Source organism: Gopherus evgoodei, chromosome 12 (genome assembly GCF_007399415.2).
Source record: "Gopherus evgoodei ecotype Sinaloan lineage chromosome 12, rGopEvg1_v1.p, whole genome shotgun sequence".
NCBI lineage: Eukaryota > Metazoa > Chordata > Testudines > Testudinidae > Gopherus > Gopherus evgoodei.
In genome coordinates this window covers 25,919,768-25,941,387 of record NC_044333.1, presented here as the reverse complement: position 1 = coordinate 25,941,387, position 21,620 = coordinate 25,919,768, and the positions used below count along the sequence as shown (strand labels likewise).

General features: G+C 37.1%; 1 protein-coding gene across 1 annotated transcript; it reads left to right on the top strand.

The window, feature by feature from the left end:
* The first annotated feature begins 175 nt into the window (after positions 1-175).
* On the top strand, positions 176-21,209 carry UBA2 (ubiquitin like modifier activating enzyme 2). Its single transcript, XM_030581274.1, has 17 exons — positions 176-403; positions 2,836-2,919; positions 3,543-3,613; positions 5,634-5,698; positions 6,276-6,376; positions 6,557-6,678; positions 9,864-9,931; positions 10,257-10,378; positions 11,544-11,643; positions 12,456-12,616; positions 15,637-15,730; positions 15,836-15,948; positions 16,034-16,189; positions 16,889-16,985; positions 17,536-17,641; positions 18,477-18,613; positions 20,299-21,209. The coding sequence occupies exons 1-17, from the start codon at positions 260-262 to the stop codon at positions 20,478-20,480; spliced, it is 1,923 nt and encodes a 640-aa protein (XP_030437134.1). The 5' UTR covers positions 176-259; the 3' UTR covers positions 20,481-21,209.
* Positions 21,210-21,620: the final 411 nt, after the last annotated feature.

Sequence of the window (21,620 nt, the reverse complement as noted above, 5' to 3'; positions counted from 1 at the left end):
TGAACCCGGCCCTTCTGCGTCTCCACCCGCCTCTGTCTACTTGGCCATCAAGCCATGCTAGGCCCGTTCGCTATGGGCTCCTAGCATTCAGAGCGTCGCGTTCTCCTCCCCGCCGGCAGGGGGCGCTGCGACAGTTACAGGCAGCGGAGGCTGCTTCAGTGTCAGCTGCGGGTCGTCGTCGTCGTCGTTGTCCCGAGAGAGGCCCGGCGCTGAGGAGAGACGCGCGGAATCGCTGCCCGCCCGCTGCCTCCCCCTCGCCATGTCCGTGCCGGTGTCGGGCGCCCTGCGCAGGGAGCTGGCGGAGGCAGTGTCCGGGGCTCGGCTGCTGGTGGTGGGAGCCGGAGGGATCGGCTGCGAGCTGCTCAAGGATTTGGTGCTCACCGGCTTCAACAACATCGACGTGGTGCGGCCCGGGGCCGGAGCGAACGCCGGGCGGGGAGCGCGAACCGCGGCCGGGGAGCGGATACGGGCTTGGGGAAAGCGGATCGGAGGGAGCCGAGCCCGGCCCGCTTTGCGGGGGTGGAAGCAGCTCGCGGGGCCGCCGGCGGAGCGTGCGCCGTGCTCCCCTCCCCCCTCATTGTGTGTTTCAAACTGCTCCAACCCGCCAAAGCTGCAGGCACTAGGGAGGGGCTGCACCGTCCCGCAGGGCCCCCTGCGCATGGGCACGGGGCTGGAGGGGGAAGAGGTTGCAGTGGGTGGCAGAGGTGGGAGCTGGCTTGGCAGGGCCGAAGGGGGGTGGGCTGCGTTGGGCGGATGGGGAGTAGTTCCCGCTTGTGTGAAAAGAAACCCTGACAGAAAATAAATAAAGTTCCGAGCCTGGGAACCCCCAATATCAAATCCAGTGTAACGATGGCGTGCGCTTGGCGTACTGTAGGGATTGGCTGTCCAGAAAATACTGAAGATTAAAGTGAGAGCTCTCGCGCTCTAGGAAGTCTGAGAATTCACTAATCCCACCTGCATGGGAAGGCATCGCCGTCTGTCTTTCCCCCACAGGGATTGTACAGTCACATGCGAAGTAGAAGCTTCACTTTTCCGAAAGTGGGGAATAGCATATCATGTTTGCCACTTTCCAGCTGCCCCCTTAAAATCTTAGTGTTAATTTTTGCTTAATGCTTGTTGTCTTCTAGTAGAGATGTTAATATCTTGAACAGACTGCCGTTGTAGTCTGCTGGGTGACACTAAAAGGGAAATACGGGGATGGTGAAATTGTATTTTTAGATACTGAGTTGTAAAACTGTCAGTCTTGAAAATCCAATCCTGATACTTACTTCGGGCTGTTGCTTTCACTTTTGTTTCCTGATGCTAATCTCCACACAGGAGTGTAATAGAAGGGGCAAAAGGGAAGGAAAAAAAGGACTGTTAGCACTTTGGGCAGAAAATTAATATCTCCAAATAAACCTGGTTCTCAGCTCTTAATTCATTACTGTCATGTAATGCGTTTGTGAAGAAACTTTTTTTAAAAAGGCAAATTATAAATTTAGCAGGTCTGTTAGGCACCTTTCTTATATCTATCACGGTTTTGACCTGTATATTTGGCCATAAACAAAGTTTGAAAATGTGTGGAAAACACAGATTTTAAGTTTAGTTCCGAGAAGTTTTGTTCATGTCCAAATGTGCTTAACAAACCAAATTAGGAGCTTTTATCTGAAATCATGTTTTGACACTTGGCAACTGGTTTCCAGACCCATGGCCATGTTCAGCCGCTAGTACATTATTCCACAAGTAGTCCCATTTATTTCAGTATGTTCCAGATGGAGTTAACAGTAATATTGTACCAGTGAACTAAGCCTAGCAAAGAGAACGAAGATCAACATTTTTCTTCATTGTGAGGCATTTTTTGTGTTTTCCTCACCTTGTAATTATTGGACTCTTGTTAAAAAAATAGCAAGTAGTTTTGTTCCAAAGATTGTTGTGGCGGCTTTGGAAAATCAAGGGCTATAAAACAGGTAAATTTTCCACTGGCATGTTTAGTATTTTGCTTGTGCCCCTGTTTTAGGACCCTGTCCAACTCTATTAGCATAAGTAGTGATTGGATCTGTTCCTTAGTTTTGTTCCCTTTACTCTTCTCTCTCTTTTTTTGACAGCAGTTTGAGGGAGTGTATCAAAATTTGACCATGAAGAAAGGGGCTGAGGAGTGGACAAGGAGAATGAGAGCAAAGCTATAATTATTGTGCAAAATAGTTTTGTTATTTTACAAAGAAATGTCTTTTGTCCAATATCAGTAAAATGAAAATGTAAAGTTTCTTAGGAATTAGGACTGTGTCAGTTTGGGCATGTTGCATATTTTGGCTATTTACTGGCATATAGTTTTAATCTGCCTCATGACATGAGTAGGAATTGATGTCAGCAGGTTTGTCTAACAGAATTTTAATGTTGAACATAATTTTGAACAATCAAGTTAGGTAATGTGCTGAATTATGATTTGTCCTCTATGCTGATTGCTAAGTTATGGTCAGCATTTTTGTCTAACTCAGTTTTTCAAAACTGTTCAAATGTGATCAGTTTTTGGTATGCAAACTTGCTCAATGGAACTACTAGTTTGTGTAATCCCTGTATTAGACTATAGTGAAGGCTACTGTGTCATGATGTAAACTGAAATATACTATGCTACACATTCATCTGGAAAAAGAGAAACAGAAGCTACTGCATACCTGATGTGACTGAGTTAATATTGGTTTAAGAACTTTCACTTCTGCACTTTATTAGATAAAGTGGATCTGAAAATTGTGTTCTCTTGAGATAGCATGAAGAACTGCTCTATTTTAATGTTGCATACGCTGCTTTTGATCTGTTTAGTTCGTAAATGTGAAATGGCTGCCTCTTATGTACTTACAGATTGATTTGGATACTATTGATGTCAGCAACCTGAACAGGCAGTTTTTGTTTCAAAAGAAACATGTTGGGAGGTCAAAAGCACAGGTAAGGAGAAAAATTTGAAAACTTACCCTTTTCTAAATAAAATACACATCTTTCATGTTATTAGTGGAATATTAAAATAGTTACTGTACATACTAGATCAGGGGTCAGCAACCTTTCAGAAGTGGTATGCTGAGTCATCATTTATTCACTCTAATGTAAGGTTTCGCGTGCCAGTAATACATTGAAACATTTTTAGAAGGTCTCTTTCTTTAAGTCTATAATATATAACTAAACTATTGTTGTACGTAAAGTAAATAAAGTTTTTAAAATGTTTAAGGAGATTCATTTAAAATTAAATTAAAATGCAGAGCCCCTTGAACCGGTGGCTAGGACCTGGGCAGTGTGAGTGCCACTGAAAATCAACTCGCGTGCCGCCTTCAGCACGCATGTCATAGGTTGCCTACCCCTGTACTAGATCAATGTTGAAAATGTATGGTTCATATATAGCTTGTAATATTCTTTACTGCTTTCTAAAATAATTGAGGGAATAAGTCTTAGTTGATACACTATTTCTTCATTTTAAAAAATTAAACCCCAGTATTAATGCATAGTGTTTGCAGATTTGTTGGATCTTGAATGTAAGGTAGAAATATTGGACTACCAATTGTTTTGTTCTTTTCCAGGTTGCCAAGGAAAGTGTGTTACAGTTTTACCCAGAAGCTAATATTATAGCTTATCATGACAGTATCATGAAGTATGTTTGTCTTAAATTTTATTTAAATACTCTTATTACTAGAAATTTCATATATGTGTATATATAGTTATTTAAAACATGCAATGTTTGTTGGTAGCTTGAGGAGATTTTATAAAATTACTAAATATTTAAAAATTAGCTATAAATGTGAGGCTAGAGCAAACTGAGTGACTTGAGTTTGGGCCTGAACTTATGAATTTTCTTTTAATGATATTTATTCAAATATTTGTATCCATTTTCTCCTTTTGTCAACCGTTGTGGAAATTTTCTGGAACAGTGTTACTCAACCTTTTTGATAGCGGGGACCAGCTTTCTGCCTTCCTAAACCATGTCAGGGAGATCACAGGGACTGGCGCTAGTCTACAGACTGGTCATTGAGAAACACGGTTCTAGAACATTGAATTCTGCTTGAGTCTCATGTACTAAATGGATAAATGTGTAATTTGAATATTTTTTAAAAGTATGTTGAGTTCTTAATAAGAACCAGAAGAACATTTTAACATATGGAGATTAAGACATTTGCATATTCTACTCTTATACCTGTGAAACTCTTAAAATCATACTTTAATCCTAGCTCTGTGTGTCAACAGTTAACATATTTAAAAATCTAGTTAACAGTTAACGTCTTTAATGTACTAGATCAGTACAATACAAAATACATATTTCTGGAGTAATTCTGATGGTTTAATTTGTGTTTTTCCAGTTCCTTCGATACCACATTTTATGTTGTGTTAATGTTAATTGTTGGCTCACAGACGTTTAAATCTTTATAAGCTTCACTCTTTTTCTTCATTCCTAAAATTTAAAAACCATTAAATATATTTTCCAGAATATACTTCTCTTCTCTGACCAACCCCTTTTCTCTGCCTTGAGTAAAAATGGAAGTGTTTTCTAATTGGGTTTCAAATGTTATAAACGAGTTAACAGTTAATGTTATAACATTTACTAAATCAACATCACTACAGTATTTGGTTTAGAATGTTAACATGTGAATTAAAAGATGCTATCAAATACATTTTTAAAGTTCAACTTTTTGTTTTGCCTCCCTTTATTAGTTGTAAAACTCTTCAACATTTGGAAAATTTCTTTGCGTATAAAATTTGCCTCTTTCACTATCAGACATTATTTCCCCCCTTTTTCCAAAAAAATTTATATGCACATCATGCTTTCTGTTTACAAGTTTTTTCATAGCTATTAAATGGGCACTTATTGGATATGTAGTGCATTGTGTCCCACTCTGGCTGAAAAGATTTTTGTGAGTTATAATGGTTAATATTGGCAGAAATTTGCACAGTTCTGGAAATACTATTGGTGAGTTAACTACTGCTCCAGAATTTAAAAGGAGGATTTTCACTCTGCTTTGGATCATGGGTGTGATTTTTTTTTTTGAAGTGGCGCTACAGAGGACATTTACCATCAGACAATAATTTTATAGACTGACTAATTGTCAGTAGTAATAGGAGAGGTAATAAATAACAGTGTTCAGTAAAAATAGTTCTTTATTTTTAACGGTGGTTGTGTATTTTGTTTGTGCATATATTGTGTTTGTATATTATTCTGTTATATTCTATGTATATTATTCTAAAGATTTCTAAAAGTTTGTGTGTTTAAGATCTTTGAGTAATAATACCATATCCCAGAGAGAAATGAAAACTAAATTTAGAAAAAAAACCTTCCAAAAGAACTTATAACTAATAGCATTTTTAAACAAAAAAAGTCATATCTTTAAAGTCCAGTGTTTTGGGCTTCTAAGTCCAGTAGGGAAGCTTGGAATAGCTCCTTTTCAGTAGTATAGTGTTCCCATTCCTAGCCCCACAGGATTGAGGAATATGATACTTTAAATTGGACAGAGGACAGGTGAAGTAGTTAAAGGTGAGTGGTAAACTTAGCTTATGTCTGTGCAGTTTATCACATGGATATCATTTCTGCTTACATTGTTTGTATTTGTAGAATTTCTGCTGTGCCATAATAACCAAAAGCCATATAGTAAGCTGGTTTTAAAAAATTTTCTTTTCTACAGCCCTGACTATAATGTAGAATTCTTCCGGCAGTTTACATTGGTTATGAATGCTTTGGATAACAGAGGTGAGATTCCTACTTTTTTTATGGCTTTATTTCTGAGATGAAAGAAATGTGACTGGCACATATAAGGATAGAAGCTAAAAATTACAGTGATCTGATGTCAATTCTGACGTTAATGCCCTTTGAAGCCTCAGGTAAGTCACTCAGGCTCGATCTCTGTTTCGCCACCTGCAAAATGAAGATACTGCTTACCTACTTTACTAGGGCGGCTTTAACATATACTTCATGGTTGTACAGTTTGGACTTTGAAAATGAACAGTGGCGTATATGGTAAGTGCTAAGAATTAAGTGCCCCCCCTATGATAGGAAGGTCCCCTTGATGTATATACATAACTGCATTTTAGTTGGAGATTTCTTCTTGAAAAACAGCTGTTAATATATTGTACTAACTGAAAGATTGGTGTTATGAGAGAGGCATGGTAGTGTGTATAATTAAATGAGGTAAATGCAGATATATATTATCTGCAGATATATATTATGCAGATATATATTATGCAGAAAACTGGTCTCCAGCCTTTCCAAAGTCAAAGATTCTTTTTTAGTTAATATTCAAATTAATCCTGAATGCTTTCTCTTCTAGCTGCACGTAACCATGTGAACAGGATGTGTCTGGCTGCTGATGTTCCTCTTATAGAAAGTGGAACTGCAGGCTACCTTGGACAAGTAACAGTTATCAAAAAGGTTAGTTGGTATAACGTTTTGTTGTTGTTTGATTCATTGATTCTTTGGATAGCATAGGCTGGATATGTCCTTTATGTTTATCAAGATATTGCTAACATTGTCACTTTTTAACGATGAATACCATAACAAAGCCATCACAGTGTGACTTACGGAAATAGTTATCTTTGCCTGAATCTATAGGGAGTGACAGAGTGTTATGAATGTCATCCTAAACCAACTCAGAAGACTTTTCCAGGCTGCACAATTCGCAACACTCCATCAGAACCTATCCACTGCATTGTGTGGGCAAAGTATTTGTTCAAGTAAGTAAACATATTTTAAGAAAATAGCTATCACACTGCACACTTATTTTCTAATTTCTAAATGTATCTCCATCAACAAAAAATTAAAATAGGCAAATTAAAAATTACTTTACAGCATTCTTTTTTCTTTTTCAAACTCCTACCACTTTGAGGAATGCACTGAAAACATATTGATAACTTGCCCAATCTGTTTAACATAATGATAGAACAAACTCTAAAAACAGACTGATATTCTAGTATCACAGAGAGAAACTGGCAAAAAAAATTCTTAGGCACATTGATATGAGTTGATTGGATGTGTGTTTGCCTATTGCTTCATTATAAATCGTGTTTTGTGGGAATCCAATGTGCATTTGCTACCATAATTACTTCATTGGTTGAAGAAATTTGCTGTCTTTTTAGAGGCACCGGCTTATTTCAGTATAAATAAAAGGGATAGACACAGTATTGTTTGAGTTATATAAATGAGGAGGTAATTTAAGGGAAACTTGGCTTTTCAGCTCATTTGTTTCCATTTAGGAAACAACGGTGCCATTTAGCTTTGTATTGTCTTGCTGAAAAGAACACAATTTAAGATTAGATGTTACCTGCAAGATCTCAGTATGACCTCAGGACTAAATTTCTGAGCTGGAGATTTATTATTACAAACATTTTCTCTTCCTTTCATGTTGACTGATAGCAGTAAAGATCGTAAGCTTTGAGGGAAATGTATTAAAGGCAGTACTCTCTCAACAGACATTTGAAAGGCAACTAATACTAACTCCCTCTGTGCCTTAATTTATTTTCAGTTATAAACTGCATTACATGATAGATGAGTCAAGCTTCCTGTTTACCCAGAACAGAGAGATGGTTTTTGATAGTTTCTTGCCTTTTGTTTCAAATATACGTTCCCAGTCAGAGGTCTTGGTGTTCTTTCAAGAGTTTAGGTCATGCAGCCTTAAAACAAAATTGCCATGAGATGAACTTTTATATTCTGGATTTTTTCTGTTCATGGGAAAGATAAATAGCTCTACTGCAGGATGGGACTAGTTAATATCTCAGTCCATGTTTGCAAGAACTTTCCATTTGTAATTCCATTCTTCACTTTATATCAGCTCTATAGAAGTCCAGACTATGGGCATTTTGTTTTCTTGCCCTATAACTGTGTGTGACATTACCCAGGGTACAATCTGAACTGTTTAACAGCTGTGTCCCCTAAATTCTCCAGCCTGGGTGCTTTTACCCTGCTTCGCAGTGAGAGCAGTCACTGCTGGTCTGCCCCCACGCAACCTCCAGCATGTAAATTACTCCCAGCTATGTTGTATGAGTGCTATGGCCAGCTGCTCTTGAATTACTCTTCAGAGCAACACCAGCAATTTCCCAGTCCCAGACTTTCCCCAAAAGTGCACCCTCTCCTGGACAACACAAGCTCATATAAAGTCCGTTTCATTAATAGAAAATGAAATGCACAAATCCCAAATGAAGTTTCCTGAACACTTCAAACATACTGGTTTAGATAAAATAATAAAACAAGTTTATTAATTATAGAAATAAAAATTTTAAGTAACTACAAGTAATGAGGCATAAAAGTCAGAATTGTTTACAAAGAAATAAAAGGTAAAAACGGAACTAATACCTAACTTAACGAGGTAAGTGAATTCATAGTAAAAGGTGTCTCTCACCACATGTTCTGGCAGTCATACTGGCAGAATTCCTTTCAGGCAGGATTCCCCACTCAGTCCAAAGCTGTTTCTTTATTCCTCAGGTGTTGTGGTTGCCATGGGGAGAGAGAAAGGAACAACTTGGGGCATCTGTTTCTCATTTCTTATTCTTTTCCTCCTCTTTGAGAATCATCTCCAGCAGAGATTCAGGAGAGAGAGAGTCTGTGGGGACAGGAACCTCCAGCTGTTTCTTTACCAACATGTAAATTTCTCACTCTCACCCTTTTTCCTGCCAAAGAATGGCCATTTAACCAGGGTGATGGTCTATTTGATTTTGTTGACACGTCTCTGAGGAACTGGTTTGTGACTACTTCCCCAAATTTGGAATATGTCTTAGTAACGTCATTCAGTAGAATCTTATAACTTTATATACAATTTTGGCACACATTGTACTGGGATGATAATGATCAGCAAATTGAGTTTTCCAATGATACCTCTTGAGGCATACTTTGTGCAAAATTTGTCATAGTTTTGAAAAAGGAATGAATATGGGGTACTGACTGTCACACTGTGTATGGCTTACTTTTAATTAGTCTGTTCTTTTATCAAAGTATGCTCCTCTCAGAATATTTTTTGTATCATTTTTGAGGTCCAAATAAATTTGGTATATACATCACACTTCCATGCTATAGAAGGTCTGATAAATTATCCTATCGTGCAGTGGTGGGCAAACTTTGGCCCAAGGGCCACATCTGGGAAGAGAAATTGTATGGTGGGCCATGAATGCTCACAAAACTGGGGTTGGGTGTGGGAGAGGGGGTGAAGGCTCTGGTTGGGGGTGCAGGCTCTGGGATGGAGCCAGAATGAGAAGTTCAGGGTGCAGGAAGGGGGCTCCTGGTTAGGGTGGGGGAGGGTTCTAGGTGGGGCTGGGGATGAGTAGTTTGGGGTGTAGGAGGGTGCTCTGGGTTGGAACCAAGGAGTTTGGAGGGCGGGAGGGGGATCAGAGCTGGGGCAGGGGGTTGGTGCATGGGGAGAGGCTCAGAGGTGCAGGCTTACCTCAAGCTGCTCCCAGATGCAGCAGTGTGTCCTTTCTTTGGCTCCTATGCAGAGGTGCAACCAGGCAGCTGCGTGCAGCCAGGCAGCTGCACGCTGCCCCGTCTGCAGACTACCGCCCCTGCAGCTCCAGTAGGAGCTGGACGGGCGCCATGCCACGGCTTTTGGAAGCCTTATGGTGCGGCTCCCAACCCTGCTCTCCAGCTGGAGCGTTGGAGCTGGGCAAGCCCCAGACCCTGCTCCCCAGTGGGAGCTCGGGGACTGGCTTAAAACTGCTTGCAGGCTGTATTTTGCCCACTGCTGCTGTGGTGGCTTTTCTCAATATAAATGCTAGATTTAACACAGCTGTGATGATCAAGTAGAATAGACTGGAATTATTAAAGCATCTATCACTAATTTTTTTATGACAGGCTTTAAAAAAACAGGTATAAGTAACTACTTACAGAACAATTATCTTATGATAATCTTGTGTTTTGTTTTTTAAATACACAGTCAGTTGTTTGGTGAAGAAGATGCTGATCAGGAAGTATCCCCTGACAGAGCTGATCCTGAAGCTGCCTGTGAGTGACATAAATCAGTAACTTCATTGTATATCAGTTATGTTAATCAAAATGTCCTGTTCAGTTTTACAGCTAGTTGTATGATATTCAATTAATATTAGTCTATTAAGAGACGATCCTGAGGACTGTCTACTTTCCCTTCTCCTTTTGGATTCTCTGATAGGCCAGCGGATTGCAGAGAGAAAAAACCTCTGAATAGTTCAAAGACAGGTGAATGTTCAGTTCTATTCCCTGGATAGCTTTAGTTTATCCACGGTGAAAAATATTTTGGGTCACAACTTGCTTTTTTTAAATTCAAAAACATAATCAACCTTTTATTTTATAGGGGAGCCAACAGAAGCAGAAGCCAGAGCAAGAGCATCTAATGAAGATGGTGATATTAAACGTGTTTCAACTAAGGAATGGGCTAAATCAACTGGATATGATCCAGTTAAACTTTTCACGAAGGTAGTAGTTTTGCTCTGAATATATGTTTTTGTTTGAAGTGTGTCATTATTATAAACTTGAGCAAAAATTTTCAACTTGGATGCTTTAAGTTAGCAGTCAAATCTAATTATTTAAGAAAAATAATAATCATGATATGACACTGAGCGCTTTTCTAAACTGCCACTTTACAGTGCTGAAACTTTCTCACTCAAGGATGTGAGAAAACACACCCCTGCCCCCGAGTCATGCAAATGTCAGTGCTGTAAAGTGGCAGTGTAGATAGTGCACCAACTCTGGGAGCTACTTCTCTCGGGGTGAGAGGTCTCCCAGCGCTGGTGCAGCAACCACATAGCCATGTTAAAGCACTGCTGTGGCAGCACTTTTATGTTGGTAGCGAAGACATATCCTGACAGTAGTTCTTAGTGTAGCATTGTGGTCCTACCTTTTCTCTGTGCTCCAGTGATGAAACAGTTACCAGCTGCCTCTGTTGCACCAGAGTAATGACTAAATGGTAGTTAAATTTACAGCTGATTAAGTTATTTTTAAAAAGGAAAAATTCAAAAACTATTTTTGAGCTCTGTGGGAGCCTCTCAGACATAAGCAGATGCCAGTCTGAGTATGAGAAGGTTCTCCTTTGTGCTCTGGGTGCAACCAGTCCCAGGAGCAGGGATGTATATGCTGTTTTAGAGTCCCTCCCCAAACTCTTGTGCCTAGTGGACAGAAGTTAGGAACAGGCATGTTAAGGACTGTGATGTTAAGCAGTGCAGGCAGTTACCATGGTCCTTAGAATTAGAGAACTATTTAAGTTGACATATAGGTAAAAATGCCCTTCAGCACACGTGCCCATTCTTGCAATGACTACTTCAGTGTGCGTTTGTGTGGTATCACTATTCCCTTGACACTTCATGGATGGTAAAATATTTTGGGTCCTAAGCACAGCTTATTTCTATTTTACATAAAATAGTTAATGTTTTAGAAGGCAGGGATTGGGAGTAACTTTTCAGTATCTATTTCCCCTTTGTGCCTTCTTGAAGTGAGGGGAATTGTTATATAATTGTAATCACTGTGGCTGAAAGTGCTCTCTGGTAGAGAAACACAAACTCTTAATCTTAAAGTAGATTTTAAAATGAAGTAAAACAAGGTACATATCTTTACTTTACTTTTCATTTTTCATATTGTTTTATAGCTTTTCAAAGATGATATTAGATATCTGTTGACAATGGATAAACTGTGGAAAAAAAGGAAACCTCCTGTACCATTGGACTGGACCGAAGTACAGAATCAAGGTAATCTCCCCCCTTCTCCCCCCATTCTCCCCCCCGTTTGTTCTTGTATGGTATACTTTAAGAATTCAACCATATAAAACTGTATGCACTTCCCATATCATTGTAACTATTTAAAAATATTGATTTTGACATTATTTAATTCTTTAAAGATTTGCTGTTTCTATGGAGAATAAAAATGCATTTCTAAATTTGACTTGCATTTACTATTTCAGGTTTTAAGTACACAATTCTGTAGTTCTCATTTTAAAAACTGTATGTCAACAATAGCTCAGTGGTTTGAGCATTGGCCTGCTAAACCTGGGGTTGTGAGTCCAATCCTTGAGGGGGCCATTTAGGGTTCTGGGGCAAAAATCTGTCTAGGGATTGGTCCTGCTTTGAGAAGGGGGCTGGACTAGATGACCTCCTGAGGTCTCTCTCAACCCTGATATTCTATGATTCAGGTGAAGCCTCATATCATACACTGATATCCTCAGCTGTAACAATCAAGTGTTGTGTATACTTCATTCTTGACAATAAAAATGGCTCATACTGAGATTGTCTTCGGACTCCCTTCTGTGTTTGTTTTAGTTACAGCAGTTTTGAGTTTTCAGCTTTCTTACTGATAAGAATATATACAATTTAGCTTTTGAAAATGCAGAAGTAAGTGCAGATTTGTTATATACTATTTCAGTCACTCTAGTTTGTGGTTTATAATTGCATGTTTTCTAAATGGAGTACAATTTTACTAAAATTGGCAAATCTGACGTCTTTAAGAAGACTTCTGTGAAATTCCTAAATATTTGTAATCTAAATTTTTTTCTTTCATTTTGAAGAGAAAAACATGTCTGATCAACAGAATGACTCCTCTTTAGGCCTGAAAGACCAACAGGTTCTAGATGTCAAGAGCTATGCACGTCTGTTTTCAAAGAGTGTTGAAACTCTGAGAGTTCACCTAGCTGAGAAGGGTGATGGAGCTGAGCTTATATGGGATAAGGTTAGTTCAGAAGATGTATAAGAACTGGTCATATGCTAAGTAAACATGCTAATCAATTATTAAAGGCTAAATTTGATTGTAGAGCAGCACTTCTAGGAACAAAAAATAGATCTGGCTACTCGTGTGAATGACTATTTGTACTTAACCTTTAACAGAAATGTACAACAATAGTTAAAACAGTCTGACAGATAAAATTGTACAGTGCAGTTAATTCCATAATGAAGTACTTATATTTGGGGGAGTGCAGAGCTGCTGTCCACTTTACCCATCTGGCCTGCAGCCAACCCGCTGCTGGGACCTTTCCCCCTCCCACCTGAATGGAGAGGCAGATATAAAAGAGCAATGGATTTACCCATGGTTACACATTAAGCAGAAGGATCAAGTATTTGGAAGTAAAATTTGACACATCTGCTAGAGCAATGTGGAGCAGTTTTACCACTTCCAGTTGTGGCTTTTAAAATAATTTTACTTTGTTAGTCAGAAGAGAGATATGGTAATACCTTTTATTGGACCAACTTCTGTTGGTGTAAGGGGCAAGCTTTCAAGCTTCTACCAAGCTTGTCCCATCTACCAACAGAAGTTGGTTTAGTAAAATATATTACCTTACCCACCTTGTCTCTCTCATATCTTGGGGCCAACACGGCTACAACAGCACTTGAAACAGCAATGGCAGATACTGAATTTATTAGTCATATATTACCTTACCCACCTTGTCTCTCTCATATCTTGGGGCCAACACGGCTACAACAGCACTTGAAACAGCAATGGCAGATACTGAATTTATTAGTCATATCCATTTAATTCCTCACCAATATAGGCCCTTACATAGAGATATAAAGATGGAGCCAATTATTGTGTAAAGCTAGTGCAAAACTCTAACCATAGACATCTGATATATTATGAAACTATAGAAGAGTTGATCTGGTTATTGTCTGAACATCAGAAATAATGTGATCTTGTCTGTGAGCTGTGGCTATCTGAGTAGAAATGAACAGTGGAGAGTTTCTTTTTAAAATGACACTACACTTAAGCCAGACAATGGCTCCCACTGCTTAAATCAGAAAAGGCCAGAGGCAGGTTCATGTCAGATCAGTGTGGGGATGTTAACCATCCTCCCCAGGTGACCAGAAGAAAGGCGGGACTACTTATGTCCATGCAGATTGGTCTAGACAAGGGGGATTTATTTATTTTTTGGCCTTCCCCAAAGCTGGTTGGAGGCTTTGTTGGGGGGCAAAAAATGTTAGCTGGGATTAGGTTGTGATGTTGCAACTTGGTATGTAAGCTTGGGGTAGTTGTCTTATGCAAGTACTCCATAGGGAAGGGATGCAGTGATCAGATAAAATTGTTATGGGACTTAAAGGAGGTACTCCTTAAAGGAGCGGAAACAGGGGCAGGGGTTCAGGACTCTTGACTGGTACAGCACAAATCTATTGCTCTTTTATAGCCCCCCCTCTCTATTCGGGAGGAGGGGGCAAGATCTTAGCAGTGGGTTTGCTGTGGGCCAGGATAGGTAAGTGGGAATGTGGACGGCAGCCCTGTACCCGCCAGGTATATGTACTTGATTTTGGAATTACCTGCACTATACAATTTTATCTGCCAGGTACTTCCAGACATTTAGGAATAAAATTGCAGCCTAATTAAACCACATCCAGTGTCTCATGTCCTCTTTTTGGACAATAGTCTTTCTGCAGTAAACTTGTATAGTAAAAGATCTGGATTGTTGTACTGCCATTTCTGAAAAAAAAATATGGTTGGAACAAAAAGCTGTTAATAGAAACAACATATAAGAAGAGTCAAATTTCAGACTGAATTATCAGTAAATCCAATATTATACAAAAAGACAAAATAAAAGATATTACCTCACTCACCTTGCCTCTCTAATATCCTGTGTCTGACATAGCTACAACTACACAGCATTCAATAAAACAGATTTTAAAAAAAACAAGCAGATAAGATGTCAAATTAGTAATAGATAATATAAAGTCTTAATTGAAAATACACTTTTTAAAAAAAAATTCCCACTAAAGCGCTAATCCTGCAAGCTACTATGCATCAGCATACCATCAGGATCTTCACTTAAACGCCATAAGTTCAAGACTGTTTGTTTTCCTTCATAGTTGAAAACATCCAACACCAAATACAGGAAAATGCTTTATGCTGTATTTTAGGGTCTTTCCATATTGGCAGTTATTTGATAAAAGTAGAATCCTGAACTCCATGATTTGGCTTTGACGTGAAGGAGAAAGATACCTTTATTTTTTCATGAGATGCCAGTGTAGTAGAGGAATGGTCACAGATCTGGGAATTAGGAGGTTCTGACTTCTAATCCTGGCTCTGTCGCTGACCTGCTTTGTAGCCTGGGCAAGTCACCTCACCTGCCCTTTTTCAGTTTTCCTATCTGTTTTTGGAGATAAGACATTCACCTACTTTAAGGGATGCTGTGAGGATTAGTGTCTAGAACAGGAGTAGGCAACCTATGGCACGGGTGCCAAAGGCGGCACGCGAGCTGATTTTCAGTGGCACTCACACTGCCCGGGTCCTGGCCACTAGTCCGGGGGGCTCTGCACTTTAATTTAATTTTTAAATGAAGCTTCTTAAACATTTAAAAAACCCTATTTACTTTACATACAACAATAGTTTAGTTATATATTATAGACTTAGAAAGAGACCTTCTGAAAATGTGAAAATGTATTACTGGCATGCGAAACCTTAAATTAGAGTGAATAAATGAAGACTTGGAACACCACTTCAGGAGTCAGCAACCTTTCAGGTCTAGAATTTGCTTTGAACATTTAAAGCATTATGTAAATACATTTACAAAATGAAAATACTTAGTATTTATATTTGTTTAAAGTACCACGCTGCCTAAAAGTTGAAACAACTGAAAGAAGAAATGCATCAATTTGAATTACTGAGTATTGTACAAGATCTCTCAAATTGTATTTATGGTAATAGGCTTTTGCAAACATTTCTTCCAATTTAAAATCTATTCTAAAATGTTTTGTTAAACTTGTTGGCAGGATGACCCATCTGCAATGGATTTTGTTACTTCTGCTGCAAACCTCAGGATGCACATTTTCAGCATGAATATGAAGAGCAGATTTGATATCAAGTGTAAGAATAAAATTAATAATGACTTCATTAAAAAAAGTATTTTTCTCTAGCACTCTTTAAAGGTTCGTGCACTGGAAAAAATTACCTACTTCTGCTTTTTTGCAGCAATGGCAGGAAATATAATCCCTGCTATAGCTACAACTAATGCAGTGATAGCTGGTTTGATAGTGCTGGAGGGTTTGAAGATTTTATCAGGAAAAATAGAGCATTGTAGAACGGTAAGTGAGATAACATTTTTGCTTTTGTTTTTAAGTTATTCATTATATATTTGACCATAATTTTTTACCCTCTTCTTCCTCAAAGATTTTTCTAAACAAACAACCAAACCCAAGAAAGAAGCTACTTGTTCCTTGTTCCTTGGATCCTCCAAATCCCAATTGCTATGTGTGTGCAAGTAAACCAGAAGTTACAGTGAAACTTAATGTACACAAGGTTACTGTGTTGACATTACAGGATAAGGTAAAGACTCTGAAACCTTGAATATCATTTTTTACTTAGCCTTTGCATTTTTTTATTTAAATTTAAATTTAAATCTGAGGTTAAGTACACTTATTATACTACAAAATGTTGATATTTGAACCTTTTTTATTAAGGTATGTTGAGGTTAGCAATTATGGTACTAAGAGGAGAAAGGGGAACACAAACTGATTAGATGTACTTTTTAATTTGCATTTCAAACTCTAAGAGAAGTCTACAGACAAATGTCAGTTTCAGAAATTAATTTTGTTAAGAAATAGAAAATGAAATAAAATTCCCTTCCTGTATTGCTAGTAATACCTCAGTTTATTAAAACTGACTTGTTAAATCCTACCACAAAAAGCTGCTTATACAATACTGTCATCGTATAAGGAACGTTTGAATTTTGTAAATTTTCAGTGAAAGTAATAAAATCCATTATAACATCCTGTCTCTTGTTGAGTATCTCAAAATTAGATTTAAAAAAAACCTACTTGAACACCTAAAATAGAGGGCCCCAGTTACATACTGTCGACTTTTTTTGTATTGACTGAGTCTTTGAGATTCCAGTTATGGTGGGGGAATTTAATTTGATCAAATGAATAAGATATATGTTTAATAGGCTTTAAATGCAAATGCCTCAAGAAGAAATTATTGGTCTTAAAATAGAGTTTTCAATATTTGTCATTTTTATCCTTTCAGATAGTGAAAGAAAAATTTGCTATGGTAGCACCAGATGTACAGATAGATGATGGAAAAGGGACTATTCTCATATCTTCAGAGGAAGGAGAAACAGAAGGTATGTCCATACTAAGATTCTTGTTTGTTTGAAACTGCATTAAGTCCAGATGGCTTAGTATAGTGTTGTTTTAACCTTTTTATTAGTAATCCTGTGTATAAAACAAAAACCTCCCCAGAAGTTATGCACAAATGTATTAGAAGATATTAAGGGTTAAGTTGGATGCAGAGCAATCAGGAAACGGAATCAAAATGTTTCTCAGTTCCTTTATTCTGTTTTGCCAAGGTATTAGAAAGATCATAAGGGTTATAGCGTGTATATGAAAATGGGACGAAAATGAATGAGAAGGCTGAATCTTCTGGCTTTATGCTTTAAACGCTACCTATACAACTGTAATGTATATTTGTGCCTTTTTTAATTATTTTATAATATAGGTATAATTTTATTTAAAGAAATCAAATGTACTTTACCAGTCTCATTTTTTACAGTGAATTACTGGTTTTAAAAAGCAAACTAATATTCTGTGAAGTACTAGTACTAGTACTAATTCTAGTTCTTACCAGAATTTTTGTAAAAATAAATTCTGTACAATATTTCACTATTTTCATAGCAAATAACCACAGGAAGCTATCAGAATTTGGAATTCGGAATGGCACTCGGCTACAAGCAGATGATTTCCTGCAGGACTATACACTGTTAATCAATGTGCTTCATAGGTAAGGATTTTGGAACATTTGTTTTCTTACATGTAATGTATATTCTATAGAATTGTTCTAAGGAGAATTTTAAACACACAAATTTAAAACATTAAGTGACTAACATATGAAGACTTTTGGAACATTTGTCTTACTGTTGGATTGAAATAATTGACAGTTTTACTGCAAGAATAGGAACTTGGAGAGATCTTAATTTAATTAAACAATTTTATGATACACAAACAAGAATACAATGTATGTGTAAAATAAATACAGTTAGTGGATCTCAAAGGAGAAAAGAGGTATTGCTTTCTGGACTATCGTATCAAAAACTACTAACTAAATGGAAGATTGATTGACTACTTAACTACCTGTGATCAGAATAAGGGGTTGCATATTTGGTGCTCAAAATCAGTAGTCATTTGAAAATCTTGGCTTGGTTTTTTTTATCTATATAGAATGCTTCTAGAACTAAGGTAAACATAATTATGTGGTGGGGAAGCTGAGTAAATTATTTACATTCTTATAAAATAGATTCATTCACTCGGCATTTGTGATGAACACAGAAAATGGGCATTTAAATTGAAGGAAACTGAGAGGAAAAAAGTTCAAATGACAGTTTCCCTCAGTGTTGTTATTTGAAGAGGCATTCCCAGACAGGCCATTGAAGCAAGGTGTGTATGTGAATACAAAAAGCATATCAGTCAGGAGGGAGCTTGAACAGCTTTTCCGTTTATTATCATTCTGATAATTACATGTTGCTCTCTTAGTAATGGAGTTGTATGTGGTTTTGTTTATGAAAAGACCAGTGTGGATGCTTACATGTTTGATTAAAAGCCTATGGGTTTTTCCACAGTGAAGATCTAGAAAAAGATGTAGAATTTGAAGTTGTTGGAGACGGTCCTGAAAAAGTTGGCCCCAAACCATCAGAACCAATTTCTAAGAACATTACCAATGGTAGTGATGATGGAGCACAGCCATCAACTTCAACAGGTAAAGAATACTTATGCAATTGAATTAAATGCTCATTTTACTAGAAACCTACCTGTTTGATTGTGCACTACAATTAAAACATAAGTGTCCTTTACATGATGGCTTAAAGCTGTCAGTGTTTCTAATGTGAAATGGCAGTGGGGCCCAAGATACCTATTATGAGAGCATCTTATGTGTATATAACATATAAATAGTAAAAAATGAACCTTTGAGACTATCATTAAAAATGTTATTTTATCTTTAAATGTAAACTTTTAAAAATCTAAACTACTTGAATAGTTTTTCTTATAAGGAAGATGTTTAACGGCAAAGGATTTTGCAGACATGACAGTTAAAGGACTAGAGTGTCATTTTCATGGATTGTGTAAAATAGACTCATCATGTTGTCATGCTGTATGTTGGTGAATAAATAAAATTATTTTTATGAACTCACACAAAGCAAATACTACTTCTGTTGCACTTTTGAACTAGTTGATGCTGGTGGTAGTTTGATCAAAAAAATCAATTGTATGGCTAGATATACACACACACAAATAATATCTAGCTCTTAAATTTTACTAAATTTTTAAATTTTTATCAGCAGATCTCAAAGCAATTGTATTATCCCCATTTTACAGATGGGGAAACTGAGGCACTGGGAGGGATGTGATTTGCCCAAAGTCAGCCGTTAGGACAGTACCAGGGTTGGGTATAAAACCAAGTCCAGTGCTCTGGGCACTATGACACACTGCATCCTTTTTCCCACTCTAAGCATAGTGCAGTGAAAGAAGTATGTGCTAACCAGAAAAAATATCCATATCTTCTCCTGCAGTTTTAGAATGTCTGTCTGTCTGTCTCTGTCTGTCTGTAGGTATCCTAAATAGTTTAAGAAATAACTCAAATGGATATGGGACTCTAAAATTTGAGTTAAGATATTTGAAACTTTTTACTATGCACTTAGAGGTGTCACAGAAGCACAGATTATATAAAACTGAAAACTTGTTTTGTTTAGAAATTATTATATGTGTATTCTGTTTTGCAGTTTTTTGGGAAGTTCATACTACTTTTGTAGTTCTACCCAAAATATATGTGCAAAAAAGTGATCACTTTCCCATGCCACTTAATGTATTACTTTTTCTAAATTAAGAATAAGCATTAGAACATGGTCAGAATTATTTCAAATTTAGATAGAGGCAATTTTTATAAATATGTCGAAAAAAGTTTCTACAGTATATTCATATAGAAAACAAGGTTCTTAAAAGTTAAATCTTCTTTTCTAATGTATCCTTTCTGTTCTCTTTACATTTTCCATTGTCATCTTTTAGCTCTTTGTGCACACAGCTTCCCGTCTATTCTTTTTCTCTATTCCTGGTTCTTTATCACTCTTATGGAATATGATTGTTTGTAGAAGTTATAGTTTATTCACTACGAGTAAAAGTTGAAGATGGACCGGGACTCAAGTGTGCAATTATTCTTGACTTAAAACACCTGCACATAGGGCATATGTACATTTCATACTGACTTTGCATGTGCACAGAGATCTTGCCAGTTAACCCTTATCCCAACAAAAAAGTATTGGACATTCAAGGGTCAGAATGGTTTATCAAAAAACAATCTGTGCATTTTTGGCATTGAAAGTATTTTTCTATTTTTGTGCTAAATGAAATAGTCAGTTTTTAGAGTATACCAATTGATATTTTTTTTAGCTCCAGATCAAGATGATGTATTGATTGTCGACTCTGATGATGAAGGTCCTTCGAGCAATACTGATGAAGATATGGAAAATAAAAACCGCAAGAGAAAACTAGAAGATAGAGAGCATGTCAGTACAAAGAGAATGCGTACAGACCAGACAGAAGAGCAAGATGACATAATAGCACTAGACTGAGTGCAAATACCCAATGATAGAACAATATAGATAATGTAATACAATAAGATATTACTTTGGGGTGTGTTAAATGTCCAGAACTAGACTATTTTTATGGCCTTTGCTCCCAGGGAGAATCGCACCGCTGGCTTACAGAATTTGTGTCCATTCCTCTTGATGGTAAAGCACTCATTTCAATAGAATCTTAGAAGTTTTCCAATATTCTATATTAAATGTAGTAGAAACTTAGTTTATAAATACTTAAACATAAGTATTTGTTTAAACAGTCATGAAAACAAAGCATGTTATTTTTATGTAAATACGTTTAGATATAATTCATTAGAACAAAAAACTACTCTTGTTTAATATAGGGTCATCATTTGAAACCCAGATTTATAAATATTAGATTTTTATTTTCGTTAGACAAAAAATATTTTTAGCCTAGATCTAACCATTTTTCACACCCTCAACTAATTTGAGATAGCAGATTCTTTAAAAACAGAAATAAGAAGTGCTATGTTTAAACTCTCTGATCTTAAACATCAGCTGGCACTGTGTACATTACTGTAAAACAATGTTAATTTACTCAAGTTTTTCAGCACGTACTGCCTGGTATGTCAATGTAAGAAGCAAATTTTGTGTATTGTTACAGTTTCAGGTTATTTATATTTGCTGTTTTGTAAGACTCAAATACTATTACTATACTGTACATCTCATGGACCAAATAAACGACATCTGAAATACTTGCTATATCTGCTTGCACAGTCCAAGTTTGTGTGGAATTCTGGGATATTTTTTAGTGTATACAGTCTTCAGAAATTAATACTGTACTATTTTCATTTTTTAAACATAATCTCATAGTATAGAACTTAAAAATAATTTGTTTGAGGTAGAAGGGGAATTTTTTTAATAACCTTTTTCCCAATTTATTGGCCTATTCAATGTGGGGATTTAAGCCACCTTTTTCCAGGTTGTAATCTCCAATGAATATTACCATTTAATGGCTTTGGAAAGGGCTGGCACTGGTCTTCATGTGGTTCCTTAAATTACATTAAAACTACTGTTATGGATTTCTTTCTAACAAGAAGTTCAGTAGTTCAGTTTGGGATCCAAAAAGTCTTACCACGTTATTTGTGAAACTGTTATATCAAACTTACTTTG